This window comes from Seriola aureovittata, chromosome 7 (genome assembly GCF_021018895.1).
Source record: "Seriola aureovittata isolate HTS-2021-v1 ecotype China chromosome 7, ASM2101889v1, whole genome shotgun sequence".
NCBI lineage: Eukaryota > Metazoa > Chordata > Actinopteri > Carangiformes > Carangidae > Seriola > Seriola aureovittata.
This window is the reverse complement of record NC_079370.1, coordinates 2,733,280-2,756,536: the sequence shown is the minus strand read 5'-3', so window position 1 is coordinate 2,756,536 and position 23,257 is coordinate 2,733,280. Positions and strand designations below refer to the sequence as shown.

Sequence of the window (23,257 nt, the reverse complement as noted above, 5' to 3'; positions counted from 1 at the left end):
TTGGTTTGAAAATAACAGGTGTTTTTGTTGCAAACACTGACTAAATTTTCTAGAAACCCCCTCACAGAGTCGTCCAGCACAGATTAATTCCTGTGGGTAACAGTGTTGTTGAAGCTTTTCGATCGAGAATGGGAAATAAGATTTGAGAAGAAGAAGGGGAACATTACAGGATCCTGAAATAGATCATGCTGCTCCACCCAGATGAACAAGTAAACATGGAACAACCGTGCACCACCACTGGCACCAGGCTACGATAAGGTTTTGCAACTTCTCGCACATGCAGGAACGATCATTTGTATATTGTGCACAGTGGAAATGTGGGAAAATGTCTCATGACCTGACAAAATAGAACTTGCACATTTTAAATCTTAATTCAGAAAGATAAGAGCGCTGCAGTGCCAACGCTCCGTCGGCCAAAGAAAACAGGATCCTGTGAAGTATCCTCTGAAAAATGTGGTGATGGCAGCTGCGTGTTACGAGTCTGTTGCTTTTCTGCGAAGACGCTGTAAAATGGCTCCAGATAGTGAGATATTTGGTGAAATATGTGCATAAAGTTCAAGTGAAAGAGCCAGATTATCTGAGGAATGCCTGGACAGAAGAACAAGTGTTCGATCAGAGAGTGCAGAGCAGGTCATGTTCTGATTTGACAGAACCTGAACTCTTCTGACAGTAGCAAAGTGAGGCAGCTCTTAAAAGCAGGTGACACCGTTCCAAACAGGCTTCAGACCGACATTACTACTGAAGGTTTCCATGATATTGTTTTCATCTGCTTTTGTGATCTTTGTTGTTTAGTTCGTCGGCCCAAGAATTTAGTGCAGGGTGAGTAATCTCAACCAACTACCAACCAAATGACCACAGATATTCATATATCACACACCCCATCATCATGATGTCTGGACAAAATTACCTCTATGGACAAAACATATGTCCAAAGTATCTCAAAAACTAGTGACCAGGTTTCCATTAATCCAGAGTGAGAGGTCACACTGGCTGCTGACCTTTTCCTGCCAACATCAGTCTACAAATTTCTACTTGTGCGCAGCTGATTTTTAAATCTAAACTGCAGATTTATGAGAAATTTACCCATCAGTCTCCTCAGAGAATGAACCATCTTTAACCAAAAACTGACATTTGCACATAAGGTTTTGTCATAATCTAATTAGCAGATTGACAAGTAACGTTCGGAGCATGTTCAAGTTCCCAAGGAAATATCATAAACTTCAGCATCACTATTGGCTCTAAGAAAAGGTCAGGTCTTAGCGTGTTGTTTCATTGCAGCCTCTGGTGGTGCCATACACGGCTAAGACTTCCAGTTTTGTTAAATCACTGTTAGAAAAGAGTTGGATTCTTATTTTTGAAATAAATGTTTATGTAATAGACTATTTGTTTACAAAGCACTTTGACAATTGAAGCAAAAGCAATGATAGGTGAGAGGCTCAGAAGGTAATATAACAACAGGAAGACAGACAGTCAGGCCAAAGTAAAGCAGGACAGTAAATACATAAAATATACTTCAGCACAAATAAGGACAGTTCGAGAAAGTAGATGACGTATAAAGGCAATGAAGGGACAATAAAGAAATAAAGTCATGATTTATTTTGTAAAACACAGTTGTTCCATCTGCACTGCAGTGGAACAACACAATGTCCCTCACTTCCTCTGCGTGCGATGGAAACACATCGTCCAACCGAGTGTCCACAGCCTGTCCTCTCTCTGTCCTGTCCCCTCTGCAGTGCACCGAGTCCGACTTTGACTTTGGCACCGAGTGTCTCCATCTGGCTCTGCAGTACTGTGGCACCAACGCCAAGCTCATCGAGGGTCCGCCAACACTGTGGAAGGTGAGCTCGCCAGAAGCCTGCTTTGGGTTGGGGATTGTGGCTCTGGTAACAGTTTGGGCAGCACAGCTGTGTGCCCGCTACGTACTTATCATATCGGCACAGAGAGCTCGTGCATTAAAAGTGAGAGGTGCTGGCACAGCGGGAAACACTAACATATTGAATGTGACATCCGGGATTAGCGTGTAGAGATTAGGTGAAATGTAAATGTTTTGTTCTGAAGCCTCTGTAAGATCATGTAACTCAGGCTTTAAAGGATTAAATCCAAATTACAAAAGACATGTTTTTCTAGTTACACTCAGTGTTATCTAACCGTGGAGATAGTTTTGGTTTTATGTGCTGAGGTTTTTGAGATTTCTGTCTCCACCCTGGTACAATGGACATAGTCTGAATTTTGTTTGTGGTGCTAAAAGCTTTGAGGAATGACATTAAAATAACATTTAAAGAGCTACTTGTTTTTCTAGAAACAGTGTCTCGGTTATTCCACAATCCAAGATAATCCAGAGCCGCGGTTCCCAAAGTTTTGCTAAGAGATAAATACAAAGTTGTGACCTAATGCCTCAAGACTGTGTGAGCTGAGAGCAGCTTCATCAGAGGGTCATTTTGTGTTTTTTCACCATTACTAATTCCGTTGAACAGTTTCTGGGACACAGGAAGGTGCTACACACATGGCAGAGCAACAAAATATATTATTTCCTATGTCCTGTTTCCTCGTGACACTGGGAACCATTGATGCGAATTAAGTAGGACGCTGTTTCTGGAAGGACACGTTACTAATGAGCTTTCCAAATTTTACTTTCTAAGATCTACGATACCTCTAAGTATAAATTATATATGTTTTATTTTGTTGTTTTGTTAGTTTTTTTTATAATTTGGATGAACTGACCCATAACATATTATTTTGTCCTCCAGGTGACCTACAAACGGGATTTAGCTGCTGCAGAGTCGATTATCAAAGGTGAGTGATCTTCGTAATAAATTACATTACATTATTTCCTGTGTGTACTGCGTATAGTGGACTTTCATCTTCTTACATTATATGCACACACAATGTATGTAGACATACAGTATATACATGAAAGCCTGGATGCCGCAGGTTAAATGGTCTGACAGGCAGCAGCACAACAGTGTTTGAATAGGTGACATTGAACCAAAATGGCTCCTCACTGTTTTCAGAGGGAGAAATTCTTTGTGACATTGTTCAGCTGAGTTAGAACAGGGCGGGTGTTCGGAGTCTGTGAACGCTACGGAGAGCAAGTCAGGACAAGGGAGACAATCACAATCAGAGAAATGGAAATAAACACAGCCCTATATTTCACCCCAGCAGCACCTGGACCAACAATCACCTGTTTGATGGTGACACAAGGTGCATGGTGATTATTCCCAGAGCCTCTGAAGTCAATGAATTCATTGTGTGTGTGTTTTTTTTTTTTAGAGAAGACGTGGAAGAAAGTTCTCACATCTGTCAGTGTGAGAAACTGTCGAGTGTCTCAGTTTGTGTGTGTGTGTGTTTGTGTTTCTGTGTGCTCACACGCACTTGCATACCCCGCTCTGTGTGTGTGTGTGTGTGTGTGTGTGTGTGTGTGTGCGTATATGTGTGTGTACATGTGGCTGTGTGCATCCTGTTGAGAAGTGTGTGTCTGTCGAGTTCAATTTTGAACTGTTTTCTCAGTGGAAGTGCGACAGCCGTGAGGGAGGTCCTCAGTGTTTTGCAGCAGTGGCTGTGATGAGCTCAGGATTTGAACCAGAGTGCGCCATTGCAGCAATGACCCAGCTAAAACAGTGGTTCTCAAACTGGGGTCTGGGGACCCACAGGGTTCCTTGAGGGGGTTCCTGGTCTAATTTGTGTCAGTTTAGTGATCCTGGATGTGAAAAAGTTTGCAGACCACAGCTTCAAAACATAAAATTTCCTGTCACCTTAATCTCTCTGCGCCCAGTTATCCCTATTAAATCGAGTGCAGGATCAGTGCTGCTTGGAGGTGTCTAATTTTTAGATTTTATAAGCTCCATCAACATTTATTTTGTGAGTCAGATTAACTACTTTTTAAATATTTAAAACATTAGTGTTGATCCTGTGTTTCGGCTGTTCACAAACACCAGATTAATGAGTGTGTCAGTAAACGATGTAGCGTTAGCCACTTAGATTTAACCTAGATAGCTGTTGAGCACAGAAGCAACAGCTAATGATAGCAGATCACAGAACAATAGTCAGAATCTCTTAGTCATACATTAAGTACATCAGATTACTATTTTAATATTTAGATCTGAGCAGCTTGTCCTGTCAGTCTAACATTAGCTAGCATTAGCTCAGCAGCTAAAGGGGAGACTGAGCTGTCAACAGGATCACTTTACATAAAATCTGCTCCCTTCAGCTTTACCAGACTTGTCTGTTTTTTATTATTACCTTAAAGTAGATATTTGTAAGTTTTGCTATTGCTACACAGCTAATGTTAGCGTTACCACTCTTGGAGAAACGTTGCGAGTTCAGCATCAAACTTCATTCATTTACTCGCCAACAGCTGTCTCCAGAGGTGGAAAGCAACACCAATGTTAACTCTTGTTTCTATCACGTCTTTTCTGCTACTCAAGTTAGCACGCTAACCAGCTAGCCTTGGCCCGTCTCATCACTTTCCGATAGTGACTCACTGTGAGCCTCCAATCTGCCCTCAGGACATAGCGTTGCTCAGAGGACAAATTATAACCTTTTGTATTCTAAACACAAAGGTGGCCAAACCTTGACCATCACCCCCACCCGCTCCCGGCAAGAAACCACCCAGAGAAAACTTACAAATATCCACTTTAACTAGAAACAACATAACTTAAATCACTAAATATGACGCCACTTGTGAATGTCATGATTAAGATAATCAAAAAGGAAAAGTGTAGATGGAGAAGAGTTATATGGGAAAAGTGTTTTTTCAGATTTGGAGGTTGAATTTTTCTGAATTTAGCTCACATGTTGTTGTAGCTGTGAGGCTGCAGGGTAAAACACAAGTGAAGTTTGTTAAAATATCTATCTCAGACAATTCCCTGTTATTTATGACAGAATTTACTCATATAAACCTCTCTAAGTATCGGCTTTTCTTGGCTGGTTGTTATGAATTCAGTTGTTATTTATGCGTCGCTTCTCCAGTAGATCTCTGCTGACGGCACCAGAATAACTGCTAGAAGATTTGTGTTCATACAAATGTTGATTAATTTCTCTTCCAGAGACTCTATCCCGGTCGGCCTGCGTTATCACCGGTGGGTCAGCAGGAGCTGTGACGTTGGCTGACGCCCTCCAGAAGGCTGCTGGAGCTCTGGACATGGTAAGACTGTGACAGTAACAGCTGATTAAAACCTTGGTTGTGCTGATGACGGCATTACTGAAGATTCCCACCAGTTTAATATTTTATTTTCCTCAATCGTCCCGTCCCTGTCTCCCGTCCTGCACCTCCAATCCCCCGTCAAACTCACTGTGAGCTCCACTTGGGTGGCCCGGCGGTGAGACTTGCCATCTGCGGTCAGGCCTCTAATGGAGCCTGTCTGGGACATCCACACTCTGCAACTTTTCCTCCTCCTCATTTTCTCCCCCCTCCATCCCCGACCTCCACCTCTCACTCCCCTGCGTGCAGGAGAGCAGATGGCAGTTATATTTCCTGTATCGTGGGAGTTTGCTTGACTAATGGAGTGTTCAGTGATGAGCCTCTTGCCTTCTCCTCATCATCTTCCTACCACCTCAGCTCAGTCAGACTTGACAAGCTCCCAGTTTCCACGGCAGTTCACATCCCTCCCTTTCACTCTTAATCTTTTTTTGGGCACATCAAATTCCCATGTTGTCCTCAGCCCATGTTACAAACATCCTCCATTTGATTTGCGAAATTCTTCCTAATAGACAATGGAAAACAGTATCCATATGCAAAACAGTAAAGAGTGACGGCCTGAGAAATTAAATCTGACGGCTCAGACCACGCAGAGGTTCCACATGTGAAAGTCTGTCTTTTACCTCAACAACTGTTGGTTTCCTTCGAGCAAACCACGTAACCAGTAACTCATGCAATCTTTCCTCTTTCTTTAAAAACAAGGATGAAGAATGGATGTTAGTAACATTAGCTTTGTTTGCACGGACAGGTGACCACAAGGTTTTATTTAGAACAATAAAGTGATGATGTTGTAAAAATCGACCCTGCGGTAAAAGTGTATTGGTGTGAGATGGTGCAGTGTGTTTTGTGGAAGGGAAGAGCTCGTTCAGCAAAGACGGGTGGACACATTATTATGAACATGGACTGTCTATGTAAAGCTCATAATGTTTTTGTTTTTTTATGAGAATACCCAGCAGAAAGTCTGTGTTTTGACAATCAGATCTTGAGGCTTAGAGACGTGACTGTGAATGAACAGCAGTCGCAGCAAATGAACATGTCAGAAAGTATCAAAACATCCCAAACTGCTCTTGCAATTCTCTTCTCCCCTCTGTTGATCTGCTCAGTCAGCATGTTCAAGAACTTAAAGTTTGTCTGTAGCAGAGTTAAAAACCCAATTTCAGTGTCACACAATCACCTCCCCATAACTCAAAGGCTCTTCAGGAGGCACATGATAAGTTTCTATCACTTTCACCTGGAAACAGATGAGACATGTAGCCCTCACTTCATCAAACCTGACCCTCCCCCTCCTCACGTTTAGTGTTTCACTAGCTGCTAAATTAATACTAATTCAGATAAGAAAAGTTGATACGCTCCTCTAAGTCGTCTTGAATTGTATCATGAGCTCATTGAAATTATGCCTTACAAGTAGCAACAAGCGATTTGTAGACATTTAGATTTGACTCAGATTAAAGTCAAAGATATTATATAATGATACGACATAATCGTTGTCGGTGTCGGTTCTAGTCTGATTTCATTCTGAAACCAGCTCCATACCCCAGACTGAAGAGGGTTCATGTTGTGTTGCTCAGTCACTCAACATGAAATTAAGTTGAATCAAAACTTCTCCCACACAGATTTAATAACAATATAAGCTTCACTAAACGTTCAGGGCTTTTGTATTGATCACATGAGACTCCACAGGTTCATCCCTCCATGTGCTTATGTTTCACACCCATCGGCTATTAGTCTTCTCCAGAGCAGACGCCCAGCTTGACAAATTGCCCACACATGGCTTCATGTACAGAAACGTGTTTCCTGGATCCTCTTGATGTGTATATATATTCCTTGGGTGTAGCTGTTGATAGTGGACGGGGGCGGCAGAGCACGCCGCGTGATGTGTTTCCATGTTCCACCGTGATCCAAACAGCCCGTCCTCCTTTAAACTCGCTCCAAGTCCTTCATCAGCCGGTGAAGGAGGGGCAGATCTCGCTGTCCGGTGCTGGATCTGCGCCCCAGAGAGGGATTGGGAGGTCGGGGTCGGCCCTCTTTGGCTTGGCTGATTGGAGCCATTCCCGCCTGTGCTCAGGTGGCTGGTGGGGCTGCGTGTCTTTCCGGTGCGCGTGTTCGGAACCAGATACATCCTTTTCAGGGAGTCAGGGAGGGGAGGAAGAACGGAGGGGAGGGTGGGGGGGTTGGGTGGATGAAAGGCGAGTGGAAGAAGCGGAAGATGAAGAATTACCTTTGTCCCGGTGCCATTACGTGAATCTAATAACAGTGATAAGCACGGCTGGGCCGCCTAAGCTCAGCTGAGAACTGACAGTATAGTGTAGGCTGTGTGTGTGTTTGCAGGTGGAGGATTTGGCAGCGTGTGTATGCGAGAGAGAGGAAGACATTCAGAGTAAGAATATGATGAAGATTTCTCTCAGCAGGATGTTACATGAGAGATCCAGTTTAAATCCAGGCTCACGCAGAGAGAGGAAAAGTTGTCAGTTGATGTAAAATTCATAGAGAAATGAATCTGTCAAGTATTTACCTTTATATCAACCTTTATTTATGTGGGGACCGTCTGATGACCGTTTTAACTCTGTATCAGAAACGATCTCCGTCTGAAAACATGTACGTACATGACCAATCACAAGCAAGCAGATTGAAGCAGAATGTCGTCTGTGCAGTTGATTAGTTGCGCAAAATACCACGAACGAGGAACAGCAAAGACAGTTGTAGCGTTAAAATGCAGAATAACTCCACAACAGCTGCGAGCAACGCGTGTCATTTGTTATCCCCGTCGCTTTCACCACTGGTATTCGAGGCTGGTGTCTACATCATCCTTTCCAACGGTCTCCTGTCGAGTCGAGTTTTCAATCTAAAAACGGAGGCCAGCAGCGTTTCCTAAAGGCAGATCAGAAACTCTGGAGTAATGTGGACACCAGACGTACAGTACATGTAGCAAAAGTGATGTGTTTTAAAATTAAAATGTAGGAGTGTGGGAGGAGCATCTGAAAAAGCCTCTCAAACAGGAAATCTGCCCATATATAAGAACAAATCATAGTAGAGGTGTCTCGGCCAAAAGCATCACAATACAAGATCATTTCCTTGTAAATATTTAAACCGGTGGCTGAGCTACATATACAGCACTTCCATGCCTTAAGAATTCAAAACCTTTTCATTTGGTCGTAGCTGAGAATAAAAAGTGCTCGTCGACAAATTCTTATTGTTATTGAAGTATAAGTAATGTGTTAAACTCTGAGTTAAAAAGCCTGAACTCCGTCATTCTAGTTCCTCCATGTTGAACCAGTTTTCACTCTTTCTCCTTTTGTTGCATAATTCCCGATGCATGAATTATTCAGGCATTTGGCTGCAATGAATTTGGAACAAAGGCTCAACACAGACAAGTGGATGTTTTATGGACACTTAAGTACATAATTGAGGAAAGAAGTATTTCATTTCATTAGAAAAAAAAAAAAAGAGTCCAACCACCTCCTCTGATTTCTCTCCCTTATCACTAAGCCTTTTATCTTGATGTATGATAATATTCTTATATTCAGTCCACTTCAAAACAAATCCTCAGACTCATGTATCAACTTAGTGAAGGTTTTCAGTGATTAACCTCGATCTGTAGGAGGATCCGTCATTTAGACAGAGAGCGAGGAACATTGTGGACACCACAACGGGGGAGAAGCTTTTCTCTCCGTCAGTCACTGATGGAGAGGAAGTTATGGCTTCCAAGTTTTACAAGCAGTTTACAAAAGTTTATAAATCAAATTATTTTTTTTTTTAAGGGAAGAGAAAATACTGCACCTCAGATGTGGTAAGTGGTAATGTGGACAAACCTGATGTACGTGGTCATTGTATTTACATCAACACCAACTGTCCTGACGGCTGGTTTTAAGGCTCAGTTTCTGAATACAGGCTGTGTGCATTTCTCTGTGGACTGAGGCTTTGATACTTTCACAGTATTAATATAGAAACTAGACCTGATCTATAATCACACTACACATGGACAGAGACCTTTATACAATATGAGACCTGCATTTTAATGTTTAAACACTGCATTGTTTTAAATTAGACCCGTCCACACTCAAATGACTAAAACTGTGTCTGTTCCTTGACACATTTGAAGTTCACAGTGGGCAGCTGACTGCCGAGCTGAGCTCTGAGACTTTGTTTTTCCTTCTGTCCCTCTTCGGAGTGGTTCAGTTGTCGAGCCTCCGCGGCCTCTTGGCTCTCCAGTCCGTGCCTAAATTTAAATAAACATTCCTACTTCAGGATTTCATGCCCAACCTGGTTTAGATCACGTCAAATTTTTTTTTTTAAACCCTGCGAATCTACATTTCGGACTGAAATGATTTTCCTCCTGAAGCCATGGGCAGTTATCTTTCAAGACCAATTAACCCTCTGACATATGTTTTCCATAACCATTTCACATTTTCAATTACTCTCCGTACTTTTAATAAGTAGAACAAGTGTATCTCGATGCCAAACGCAGACTCCTAATGTTTATATCTGTGTTTATTTCCTGCGTGTGTGAAATTGAAGTACCAGGCTGTAATTATAGGCACAACAAGCGGACATGGTGGACACTGTGAGCGATCTGGTTGCCTCATGTTGCTCGTTTGCCAGGGCTCAAACTAAATGGAAAGATCAGGACCTAAATGTCCTGGTTCTTTGAGCGAAAAAGCTTTTACGATTCTTGGCCGTGCGTCGGCCTTCGACTCAATTTGCAGCGTAATGAAATTTAAGTTGGCTTGTGTATGATTGCTGTCCCCGGCTTTTGCATATGACAGAATTTTCCTGCCAGTTCAGAAGTTTAAAGGAGCCCAGAAACTTTTTTAAAACTTTTTTTACCTCTTCCATTTGTTCTAATAAGCTTCTGATTACAGCTGATGGAAATAAGCCACTCAGTTGCGTAGCCTCTGAGTGTATTTATATTTTTTTATCCCTTTTCTCTAATCATAAAATGATTCATGGCAGGAAAACAGGTGGGTGTACTCTCACACTAAATGACTGACGAAGTGGTTGAAACAAAAACCAGAAGCCTCTTGACCTTTGAGCACTGAAGTCGATCAGTCACTCGACATCAGATGCATTATGGAGCTCTGGTGCTGCAGCACCTGCTTTAAATGTTATCACTCAGGATCCTGTGACAAGCAGAATATCAGCTGAATATTTAACGTCGGGGTGTCTCTGTGTTACAGGAGCTGGACGTCGTCCCGGATCTGAAGGGAGACAACGGCAGGTATCTGTTAAAGGAGTGGAACTTCATCCAGGTTTCTGTAAGTTCCTGTTTCAAGCACAACTTCTTCTGAGAAATAAAAAAGAAAGTCAAAAAAGCTTCTGTCATACTGGAGAAAAATGAATCTTCTCTGTAAAGTTTCTTATCCAGTTGTTGACTTCCTTGGTCTCCAGGTGAATCATTCTTCCCTTTCTGAAGTGGAGTCCATGCTGAAGGATCTGGAGGCGGCGAGTCGAGCTCTTCTTCACCCGCTGGTCGTCATTTGGGTGAGTTCACTGCATCCCAAATCCAGACTACATACTAATTCTATGGAGTATTTACAACAAACTAACAGTCTTTAGTTCTGGTGCGATATCTAAAATTTGACATATCAGTACAGTGCTGCCCAAATATGAGGTTACGGTGTAATTATATTATTGTATTTTATGTTTCAGGTATAAGCGATGCTGTCGCTAAACAGCAGTTCAAAGTTTTGTCTGTCACGTGTCAAGGTGCAATGTACAGCAAGCAAAGCGGTGAAATGAGGGTCGGACTCAGCAACAGGGTAGATTGTGCAAAACTGCTAAAAAATACTATGAAAAATATCACATATGGAAGGAAATATGGCAATATTCTATATTACCAAATATCAGCTCGTCTAACACTCTTAGTTTAGATGTTAGTATATAAAAAAAAACAACATACTTAACTGCTTCTTACTCACAGGAAATGATACAATAAGTGCGACGTCAGACGTCCTCGGGACTGAGACTCTGAGATGTCACTGCAATTTAAAATAAAGAAATAAGATTAATTTCTTGTTTTTGTTTTCCAAGATCTTTATGGGCAAGTTTTGCTAGAGATGGTTATTTAACTCTTATCAATACTCTGCTACTTACTGTTTTTTAAAACATTAGAAAAGTAAATGATTCTATTCAAATTCTGAGGAGGATTTGAATGTATTTATATTTTGACATAACAAAATTTACCAAAATTCATGGCTGTCCATCCAAATGTTGTCAAGACGCTTCACTCAAAACAACAGAAGGGGACCTCAAGGTGGCGATAGAGGAAAAGTCAGGAGATCATCAAAGTCAGCAGGATTCATCCTCAGGGGAACGGGAATATCTGTATAAAATTTCATGACAATCCATCTGGTGTTTGTTGGGATATTTCAGTCTGGACCATTAGAGCCACTCTGTTAGAATGGTTAAAAAGCCACCATGACTTCACATATTCAGATCTATCCTACACGCTCCAGACTCCAGACGGTTTCCATTCCTGCTGTGAGTTGGCCGTTCTTGTTGTTGACAGATTTGTAAACCAGTGAAGAAGAAAGAACACGTTGATGTTACAGGAGCTGTCCAGTATCGACTGCACAGCAACAGTGGCACGCAAAGTTACATGGAGAAAACACATTATTTCTGATCTCAACTTTTTAAATTCTCTGACTCAAACTTCGCACACTAAGAACCAGAGCCAAGATACAGCTCAGTAATGAGGCCAGCAGAACCTGGACGGCCTGCTCTCGACTCTGTGATGAAGAAATAAACCCAACAACTCCAATTTAATTAGTTCAAATGTCACAGAACATTACTCGATTAAATCACTGCCTTGATTTGAGTCAGGTACACTCGCCTTTTATAAAGCTGCAAGTCCACACACAGCAGGTTTCATTAGTGCAGGACTGACTTGTCTCTGTCACACCACAACAACAGCATCTGTCTTGAATCTTGTTCTCACTCGCACAGAAAGCCACATACACAGGCAATAAAAAACTCACGTCAGTGCGTGTCTTTGTCAGTGCTCAAGTTAAAGTAAAAATCTGAGATTTTCAAGTTTTTATTTATACAACACAACAAAATGTCAACCTTTGCTATGATCATTGAAAAGATTGCAAACATAAGAAACTTAATCACATAAAACTGGCTCATGCAACATTTGGCTACTGTGACTATAAATCAACAATTACAGGATAATGGTTAAAGGAGCTACATGTTTTCTCTGCCACCAAACGTGGTTTCTTGCCGGGAGCGGGTGGTGGTGATTCTCGCTTGCCAAAAGCTTCAGCCATTGTTCACAAGAGGTTATAATGCGTCCCCTGAGCAGCTACTTCTCCAGGTCAGACTGGACACTGCAGTGACTCGGTATCGGGAACTGACGAGGCAGTCCGACAAGGGTGGGGCTAGGTGGTTAGCATGCTAACTTTAGTACAAGAAAATAAGTGGTAGAAATAGAAGCAAAACAAGAGTTAACATTGGTGTTACTTTCCATTGCTGGAGAGTAAAGGATTGAAGTTTGATGCTGAACTCACAACATGTCTTCTTGACTATACTGCTAGCTGTTAATGCTAATGCTGGCTGTGTAGCGATAGCAAAAACTTGCATATAGCTTCTTTAAGGCAAAAACATTGCAACACAGTTAGAGAAGAGGCATAAAGTCATTGAACTGACTCGATATTATCCATAACATATCATATCTATATAATGCTAGCTAACCTTAGCTTGAATTAGCCATTTTAAAACACTGGTTATATCAGACCAAGCAGGGCTATAACAGCAGGGTGTATAGAACTGAGCAAAGCTGTGATGTATTGCTAATTATTTTTAATGTGTAGGAGTTGTGATAGTCACTTATTAACAACAGTTTGGTCCTCAGACCTTCGTCAGACAAACTTCATTCAGTCAAACGGAAGCAGCTTCATCATCTTCTTTGAAGCCATAAAACAGACACATTCTCATTATTTAATATTTTTAACACTGTATATTTCATTTTATACTTTTTGAAAGCAGATAACAGCTGCTGTGTGTTGTGAAAGTGGACTGAGGCAGAGTGAAAGCATGTCTCGGTACCATTTTCCACACTGTGAATGAACTTTTCTTTGCATGGTTGTGAATACAGACATCTGGCACAGGACGGATTCATAGAGGTTCATGTACTACACGGCGAGCCAAACCTTTTCTGTTTTTCCGCTTGTAAAAACGTCACCTGTAGTCTGCCTCCGGTCCCTTGAGGAGCTCTGTAGCTGTTTGGAAACCGTACACCTCCCAGGAGAGCGCCGCAGCTCGACCCCGCTCACTGTTCGCCCGGATTCAAACATCCACCGGAGAAACACCGACCTGAGCTCACACAGAGAAAAAACAAAACAAACGGATCAAATCCGCCCCAGTAAACATTTAAATATTTGTGAAAGGCCTGTTTACACTTTTATGATTTGGAAAATTGACCTTTTCAACTAACACACGGAGCGAGCGCCAAAACAACGGCAGGTAATGAGGAAAAAATAAACCTGCAGAGGCTGAATCCTACGACAAAACAAGACTCACTCACTGCAGATGTCACACAGCATTACTGCACTGAAGACACACACACACACACACACACACACACACACACACACACACACACACACACACACACACACACTGATTCACATCGCACAGTCTGAGTATGAGTTCCCCTCAACTCCTACCACTCTATTCTATTCTATTCTACTCTGTTCTATTATTTTGTATTCTATTTTTTCTACTCTGCCGTACTGTATTCTGTTCTGTTCTTTTATATTCTGCTCTATTCTACTCTACTATTCTATTCTATTCTACTTTTTTATTCAGTTGTTGTCTGTTCTATTTTGTAGTCTACTCTCCTGTGTTATATTCTGTTATATTCTAGTCTACTCTCTCTGTTCAGTTCTACTTTAGTCTACTCTGCTGGATTCTATTCTATTCTGTTCTATTTTATTCTATTGTACTGTAGTATACTTGGCTGTACTCTATTCTTATCTTTACTATGATGTTCTACTTTTCTATTCTACTCTGTTAACTCTACTCTTTTATGATCTGTCCTCTTCTGTTTAATCTTGTGACACTAATTTAAGTTAAAACAAATCACCAAGTGATTTGCTGGAGTGATTATTGATCATTCAAACAACAGAATATTGGATGTGATTTGTAACAGTTTTTGTATTTGGAGTTCCAGTTTTTTTTTTGACATTTTATCAACTAAATGATTGATCATTTGGAAAACAGTGGCAAGAAATTAATTTACAAATGTCTACATCACAGACATTATATAACAGATACGTCTATAAGTCTGCATATCTACAAATACCAATGCATTTAATGGAAGAGAAAACCCAGTTCTATCAAAAGATCACACAAAGTTTACTCTTCCCTCGGACTAACCTGATTTCATGGTCGCGTTTGAATGTGCATGGACTCAGTGTGAGAAGCCGTGACTACGAGAAACGTGAAGCAGCCCCCCGACTTTCACGGTTATAAGTGATGTGGCTCAGTTCAGGACCTGTAGTGTTTTTCTTCTTCTCTGCTGTGAGATTGCACACGTACCTCGTTATGCGTCACAGGTCTGATCACATGGTAGTGATCAGTGCAGGCGTTATTGAGTTTGAAGTGTAGGTGGGAGCCTCCAGGCCAGAGAGGCAGACTGATTGATGAAGGTCACTGTTGCAAACAGTCCGTGAAAATGAGGTGTTATGTCTCAGAGCAACATATTCAAAGAGAGAAGCCCATGTTGTTGATATTATCACTTCATGTCTTCTGTTGTTAGGCATCATAAATCTGTGATTGATGTCTGTTCCAGGAGTTTTTGGTTCATGTAATCACCGCAAAAACAGCTTGTTTCTGACTGACTGGCAGGTTAAACTCATGTTAGGACACCTCAAACATGTTTCAGTCAACAGTTTAACTGCTGTTCTCAGTCACTGCATGAGCTATATTAAGTAACCATAGCAACAATTGTTATGTTTCACACTATGTTACCATTTCATTAGCCAGTGAAACTAAGTTTGAATGTTCACAAACAAGCTAAATTAATAGAAAACTGAATTAATGTTGGTTTAACCGCTGTCTGCTGTTGCTGTTTTTGCCTCTATTTAATGCCAAATATCTCCTCATGTAAACATCACAGAACCAGGTTAATGGCTTAAACTGAAGGAGACACATGTGCCATTAAATGTATAAGAAACAAATAATTTAATGTATTTAAATACACAAAAATACTGTAAAAAAAAAATAGTTAGTAAGTATAGGCTCCATATAGGCACTTAAACGTTGAAATGGGCAATGACTTGTTGCTCTCATTCAAGTTGTGGGCAACACCCCTTATAGTTACCTAGCAACCACTTTGTAAGAATCGGAGCATGCACGTCAGCAGCCGCACCTCCATGTCTTGTGGCCTCATGTCATTCTGGTGTTTTGAGGCTTCTGATGGAGGAAGGTTTGTGAGCTGAACGTTAGGGCAGCAGCTAATGTTGTCAGTCAATCAGCTCATTTTTATTTATTTTTTTCAGTTAATCGATTAGTTCTGTAAAACTGAAAAAAAAAAATGATCGCAATCAATAATAAACATAACATTTTTAATAATATTGAATATCCCGATATTTCCCGCCAAATGCAACATTTTTTGTAATATCACAAAGGTTTTGCACAGGCTGATGAGTCTGACCCTCATTCCACTGTATTGCTTTGTGTGGCAAATAAAACTAGTAACTAATCACTTAAACCTGAAACATAAAATACAATAATCTAATTACAGAATATCCCCATATTATCATTCACCAGGATATTTGGGCTGGACTGTAAGGAGTTATTATTGACGAAGCCTAACCAGAGCCCTGTATTCGACCAATATGATATTCAGTCTATTACTTCATACGACTGAAGAAACTGAAAAACTGAAAAATTTACATTAATTAATCGATTATCAAAATATCTGCCAATTTTGATTAATTGACAAATTGTTCCAGCTACATCTCCAGTAGATATTCTTACTAGTTTTTCCAAGTAGATCTCTGCTTCAACCTTCTCACTGAACCTGCCAAATGGCCGAAGATAGACACGAGTGGTTTTAGTGCCTATATGTTAACGTGTGTAACTCAGAGGATAATATTATTGTTACTGTAGATGTAAATGATGTAAAAGATGTAAATCTGTCTTAATAACCTTTTTGTCTCCAAGGAAATCGCCACAGCAAAGAAAATGACACATTTTAAACGATTTAACCTCTGCTGTTGTGTTAACTTGTTTTTTGGAGTTCAGTAATTCATATTATTGGAACAAATACCGCTGTGGTATCAGTGTCTCATAGACTCAGACCAACCAGGGGTCTGGAGGTTTAACACCTGCTAATGTGCTGAATAATCAGTCTTCACACTTCACCTGATGACAGCAAACGTCTGATTGATATTCAGGCGTAAATGTTATAATTGCTCGTTTTGAGCAGATGTCTTGACACATTTGAAATGATTCTTGCGACTCTAACGTCTCCCTGTCACAGTTCTTAAGGATATATGACAAAATAATTGCGGTGAATAAATCATGAGGTAAGTTTCTGTCAGCGGGATGGTTATGGAAATACGATGCGCTCTGGATTCTCGTGGAGATGACACAGTAACGTGAGCCAGTGTGTCTGGATAATGCTGCCCTAATTGGGAAAATAAACCCCCAAGGCCCTAAAGATTTACAACTGAATTAGAGACTCATTATATCCTCAGACAGCACTGTGTATCAACCAACCTCTGTTTACTCTCAGAGCTCACACTTCCCAAACTTTCCCCCGAACACAACCTTAAATAAACATGCCTATTGAGTTGCAACATGTTTAAACCACTGCTCAAACAATGAGCTGTAACTACTCCAAAAAGGGTCATAATTGCAGTTCTGGTAAGAGATCTTCACGATTGGCAGGTGTTCTCTGATTGGGCGCGGTTGCTTTTGTTTTGATAGGTGCATTTGAGCGGTTCGGATGAGCTGTCCGTCAGCGGGGAGACGCCGGAGCCAGCGGCAATCGCGGACGTGGCCTCGGCAGCCAAGCTCCGAAACATCCTCCTCTATGGCATCCAGCTTCATCAGTCAAAGGTGAGCTCTCTGTGCTTCCGCCATCCTCTGCCATGTTTTCTTTTATTTCTTCCTCACGTGAGCGCAGAGTTCCTGCGCTGCATATTTGAGAGAGGCCAAACTAAACAGAATGGGAAATGTCTTTTAAGTGTCTCGCTCCAATATCTTGTCATGCTTTTATGCTTCGGGCAAGGTTGCTGTCTTTTATCACCCATCTGTCTGTGTTAGTGTGTGCTCACGCTTGGATGTGCGTCTATTTGGGAATAAATGTGTCATTAAGAGGGCAGGATATCAACTTTTCACCTTCCACCACATGTGTTGCGGAGTATTGTTTGAACTCAGCGCCAGCAGGATGAAAAGGATGCAGAGGTGCTTTAGGTTTAAAGCACCGTGCAAACTCGACCGCCGCGCGTGCAGGCCAAACCTCCGCAGTTAAGCTGTGTGTCATGGGAATCCTCGGCGAGGCCCGGCCAAGCGCTCACTGGAGTCATCAGGGTGGATGCGGTTGACCTGAAATCCATAACTGACTGCTCAGTAATTACAGGATTATATAAGGTTGAATTATTCATCCTGCACAGCGAGAAATGTCAGGATTCATGCTACCAGAGCCGTCAAGTCAAATCATAACTTCCGAGGCCAGATGTGCAGGGCAAACTCAAAGACAAATGTTGAATATTCATGCCACTATTGGCCTTAAATTTGACATCCGGTATGATTTATTTCCAAGACTTACTGCAGCAGTGTGACAGATGAGGCTTCTTGGCAGCTGGATCACTTCTCAAACCTCTGCTCCTCAGGCGGATGTTTGTGCAGGTCGGGGTTTTATTCAGTCCTGCGCAAAAGGAAACGTGAATCTCTGCGGTCAGCGAGTCGGCGTTATGCCGTCAGGCCTTGACGTCACAGCGGTCTCTAATGAAAAGGAGATGCTCCGTATCCCTGATAGCGCGGCGTGCGATATGCTGCCGGCCCACATGTGAGTTTGATTCAAGGATGTTGGACATCATTTGGTTTTCCTCTGAATTATGGAGACTAATGCTGTTAATTAGTCATCCTGCTTCAGCTCCTCTGAGAGAACGGGGGGGGGGGGGGGCAATAACGCGTGTTTCACCATGATAAAATGCTTATCGTTGTGAGATAGTGGAACAGCAGAACGCAGCCTTGTATAAATCACGGTTAGCTCTTTGTTATAATGAGGATAATTCCGCCCAGATGTCCTTATTCGTACTCGTGGAGATGCCTGCCAACACTTCCTCCCTCAGACGTACAGTATATATGACTATTGTTCATGAAGTTTGTTTTAGTTCTTTGGTTTTAATTAAAAAACAAACCTGACAGCAGGCAATCTTTGAATAGAAAACACCTGAGATGGTTTTCGGTGCTGTTATTCCATCATCAGCTCAGGCATCTCTGCCATGAAACTCACCATCTAAAACGTCCGGAGGATGATTTCATTTTCAGTTTGGTCACATGAAGGCTGACGAGTTGTGTTGTTTCTTGCAAAGAAAAGGTCAAAGGTCAAGTTTTCCTTTTACAACATCTCAAAACGTCTTTGTAAGTGAAGCAAATATTGACTAAAGTCGTTTCAGTCATGCTGCTGTCCACAGTTTTCTACATACATACAGTGTGTTCGTCCGGTCACATTCAACAGCTCACTTTGATCACGTTAATAAGACACGAGCTACAGCGTGTACTCGAGCTCTTCAGCCATTATCGATTAGTGTTTGTTCATCTGAATGCAGGTTTGTGCTTGTGAATAGATTCTATTTTTCCCTTTATTTGTGTTTGTGGCTTCGTGTGTTTATGTGTGTACCAGCTTCTGCACCACGGAGTAGAATAACACTGGTCCACATCATCACGGTGAGATATTAAACCAGTCTTCTGGTTTCTGGCTCAGTTTATCATGCTGTCAAACATGGAACGAACCGACTACCCTCACTACCGCTGAATAGATAAAATCTTGAATCTAGCTCCAAATTTCAGCTAAATTAAGAGTTTAGTTATTTTTCTTTGTTGCTTTTTTAAGTTATTCTTTTGGAAATAGTTTGTATGATATAATAACTGAGGCTGTTTTCAACAGTTGCTGGTGAAACAAAGCACAATAGCCAAACCAGAGCCATAATCTGTGAACGATTGAACTGTGACCGCTGTTACTGTTTTTATAAAATGACTGGATGTTCTCCCTCATCACCACCACTGAGGAAGATGCATCACTCCCAGCTGCTCAAGCTGAGCTGCTCTGGAAACAGGGAGGAACAATAGCCTGACAGTTTAAAAATACGCCTACCAACTCCTCCAAAGATCACTAATTAACACAACGTATCTTGTTTGTTTAATCCCTGCACAAACAGAAATGTAAACGCAGCACCTTGTCAAACTGTTCCTTTAAGTGTAGACAACTGAAGCCATGTGGTCAAGGTTAGGAAAGGTTCGAAGTCATGGTCGTTATGGAAAAAATCACCTAGTTTAAGACATGAAAAGTCTGGCGATCTACAGAAGGTTGTGTTCAGACAACCACACCCATGCATTCTTTTACATTGTGTGAACACACCACTGCTTCCTGCGCTTGCACTGAATCTTGCTACTGAATCTGCAACTGCAACAGGAGAACAGCTGGATGATAAAACCAAAGTTATAGGACACAGTTCGAATTAAATGAGATCAGGATTAGGTTTAAAGGGAAAAGTCGTCAAGCTGATGTAATATCACTAATATCACTACTTATTCTTCAAATGAGAAGAAGAAGAAGAAAAAAAGTTGTGAAAATATCAGGCAGCCACTGTGAAAGAAACTGAAGTGGGTAAATATTATGAGAAATGTGTTAAGTCAGTTTTAAACTGGCATCATTGAGGGTTATTGTTAGGCTTTGTGTCTTAATGAAAGCTAAGAAAAATATTTGTGCAGCCAGAGAAGCGTTCACCAGAACATGCTGCTATACAATAATTCAATATTATAATCAGAGCTGCATGTCATTAGAAATGTTGTAAATCCACATTTTACAAAAACAAATCTCCAGTCTCCTAGTGCAGTACTGTTCCTTCGCCTTGCCTGACAAACTTAATGATAACTCAAGGTTTAATAAAAAACATACGAAACATTGTTAAAGATAATCCACCGTAAACTCTGCGTGCCTTTTGTTCCTCCCTAAATGATTTCATCCTCAGAAATGAGTGTTTGTTGTCAACTGGACACCAGTGAGAAAAACAACCAGGGAGAACATTAAAGTGTCCCTCGCCTCTTATTATGTATCACTCTGAGGAACTGTTGGACGCACCCACCGCTTTGGAAAGGATCGGCCATTTGGCTAATTGAATTTTAACCTTTTGACAGTTTAAATGCATGAGCACATGGAATTGTGTTCGTCCCGGGGAGGCTGGGAAAATGATCCACCTCGCAGACCTTTAGTGATGTCTATCGGGATAAAACATGGGTTTTCTCAAATGAGGCCTGACTCTGGTTTCATGTTATTCAAACACCCAGCCGATGAGGCACAAAGCATCGAGCGGCGTGTCGCCATGCGCGCCACTTCGCCGCGTCAAGAGGAGAGAGTGAAACGGAGTCACGGACAATGGAGAGCCGTCTCTCTGAAGGGACGTGTGATCAAAGCATTTCTTTAGAGACCTGTTCCGTTTGTGTTGCTGCCTCTCTGAAGATGCCCACAAGCCAAACATCAGGTGCAGTAATGTGTGAAAACCTCAAACCGGTCTGAGGATGTTGACTGAGAATATTCAGACACCGGATCCTCATAAACTGACACGATGTTGTGAAAACGGTGACGGTATATACCATCAGTGTCTGCTGTGGCGATAGGAAGTGTCATTGGATCCCTCCTCGCACAGGGTCCTGGCGACTTGTCATCCGCTGAAAAGGGAGTTGTCACAGTGATATATGGGTGTTGTAATCCCTGCAGTGAGAGCCCTGATGTTTACCCAACCCCATATTTCCTCCTCCTCAAAGAGCCCGGACCGGGAATCCTAAACCTGAGAAGAGATTAGCCGGCCAGGAAGAAAAGAGAGGGAGAGAAAGGAGAGGAGGGAGGGGATGGAGGAAGAAAAGGAGAGGACTCTATAGGTGTATTCTCCCCAGCCTGTTCAGATCTAGGTCTGAAAGGCAGACAGGTGAAACCGTACACGACCCATGGAAGCTCTTGCTGTGACACCCGTGGAGTTGTACCCTCGCCGGGGTCAAGGGAGATCAGGGACAACTGCGGTCTCTGCGGCTTCAGCACACTCCTGACTTTTCACAGGTTAAATCTCACACTTGAATAAACGACTGGTCTTCATGGGGAGGCACAGTGATGCATGAAAGGAAACAAAGTTGGTGAAGTTGTGCAAAAAGCTGTGGCAAATAAGTTTACTTTCTCTACAAGCAGTGAGCCACAAAAAACTTACTCCTATCAACCTGGGGTCCCTTTATAAACCTTCAGGACGTTTGATTTTAATGGGATAGGAAAGAGAAAAATTAAAAGAAATCAATCTGTTTTGGGGATTAAAAAAAACAACAAATCACCCTTTAGTATAACTGCTCACAACTCGCAGATATATGCAACTTGTAATGAAGGGTCCCAAGTAGACACAGATTCATTTTAAGCCAAAAAGTTTGGGAAATAGTGAATTAAAGAGTATGATTAGGGCGACAACTAATGATTATTTTCTCAATTAATTGATAAAACACTTAGTCTATAAAATGTTAGAGAATTGCGGACGGATGTGAGTCTCCAGTTGCTTGTTTTGTCCGACCAACAGTCTCAAACTCACATCTATTCAGTTTACAAAGAAATAAAACAGGAAAAACTGAAAATCTGAGAAATTGGATAAACTGCAGTCGACGAATGTTTGAATATCTTTGATTGAAAATACGATTAATTGACTGTCAATATAGTTGTAGATAAATTACTTGGTGATCGATGAATCCATTAATTGACTAATTGTTTCAGCTCTAAATGTGATTATATGTTTAAAAAAAGACTAAGAGAATACAGCCATGCTACTGTACTTGGACACAATGGTGCTTTGAGCTACAAATGCTAACTTGCTTTCATTGACAATGCTAACATGCTGATGTTTAGCAGTTATAATGCTTACACAATGAACTGCTTGGGCTGTTTGGAATCACATTCGTTTTGTCGGTATTTGTTCACCACTAAAGTATTTGACAAAATAAATTTTGACCTGGTGATGGTTCTAGATGAGGCGTTTAGGGATCACAAGAGCGATTGTTCATTGTAATCCACCTGGTAGTTGTTGAGAGATTTCCCACAAAACCTCATGGTGATGCTAGAGGAAAAGTCAGGGGACCACCAGAGTCATTAGGCTTCATCATCTGGGAACCCTGAATGATTGTGCAAGGTTTCACTGCGAGTCATTTGATAATTGTTGAGATATTCGGTCTAGACCAAAGTGGGTCGAGTGACTGACTGATGTTGCCGTCCCCAGAGACTCAAAGTGAGCCAAAGTTAATAAAGTCATTAACAGTCAGGTTTCCCTGCAAGGTTCCATAACTAAACCCTGCTCCTTTAGTTAATGCTTTCTAAAGGAATTACACACTCCTGGAGAATTCGCTAAATAAGGCGCCAAGGGCAAATGATTTCTCCAGAGGTCTTTTGTCCACACTTACTCTCACACTACATCTGTCAGGCGACGTACGCAGCTTATCCTTTAGTTTAGGTGCCACAAAGCAGACGGATGAAACCCTACACAAGCCACTGAAGCTCTTGCTGTGACACCTATGTATTTGCACCCTGGCGGGGTCAAGGGAGATCAGGGACGGCTGCTGTCTCTGCTGCCTCAGCACACTCCCGACCTTTCTCCTGGCAAATCCAACAATTGTCCTCGGATGAATGAGTGACTGGTGTTATATTTTCTGTGATGAAAGGGCATCGGAGGCTTTAATGTACCCTGAGAGTCTATCCTCGTTTCCAGTTCATAAAGATGAGGAGTTGTCCAGTCAAGTTCGACTGACAGCTAAGGAGTAAAAAACACAAACTTAAAGCTACAATCTGCAAGTTCTGGAAATCAA

General features: G+C 41.6%; 1 protein-coding gene across 1 annotated transcript in view; it reads left to right on the top strand.

The window, feature by feature from the left end:
- crppa (CDP-L-ribitol pyrophosphorylase A) overlaps positions 1–23,257 on the top strand; it is a 48,151-nt gene that overhangs the window by 10,260 nt on the left and 14,634 nt on the right. The window contains exons 4-9 of the mRNA XM_056381527.1: positions 1,734–1,838; positions 2,748–2,793; positions 5,046–5,143; positions 10,372–10,449; positions 10,583–10,675; positions 17,132–17,263. Of these exons, the coding sequence (XP_056237502.1) occupies positions 1,734–1,838; positions 2,748–2,793; positions 5,046–5,143; positions 10,372–10,449; positions 10,583–10,675; positions 17,132–17,263 (552 nt within the window). The remainder of the gene's footprint in view (positions 1–1,733; positions 1,839–2,747; positions 2,794–5,045; positions 5,144–10,371; positions 10,450–10,582; positions 10,676–17,131; positions 17,264–23,257) is intronic.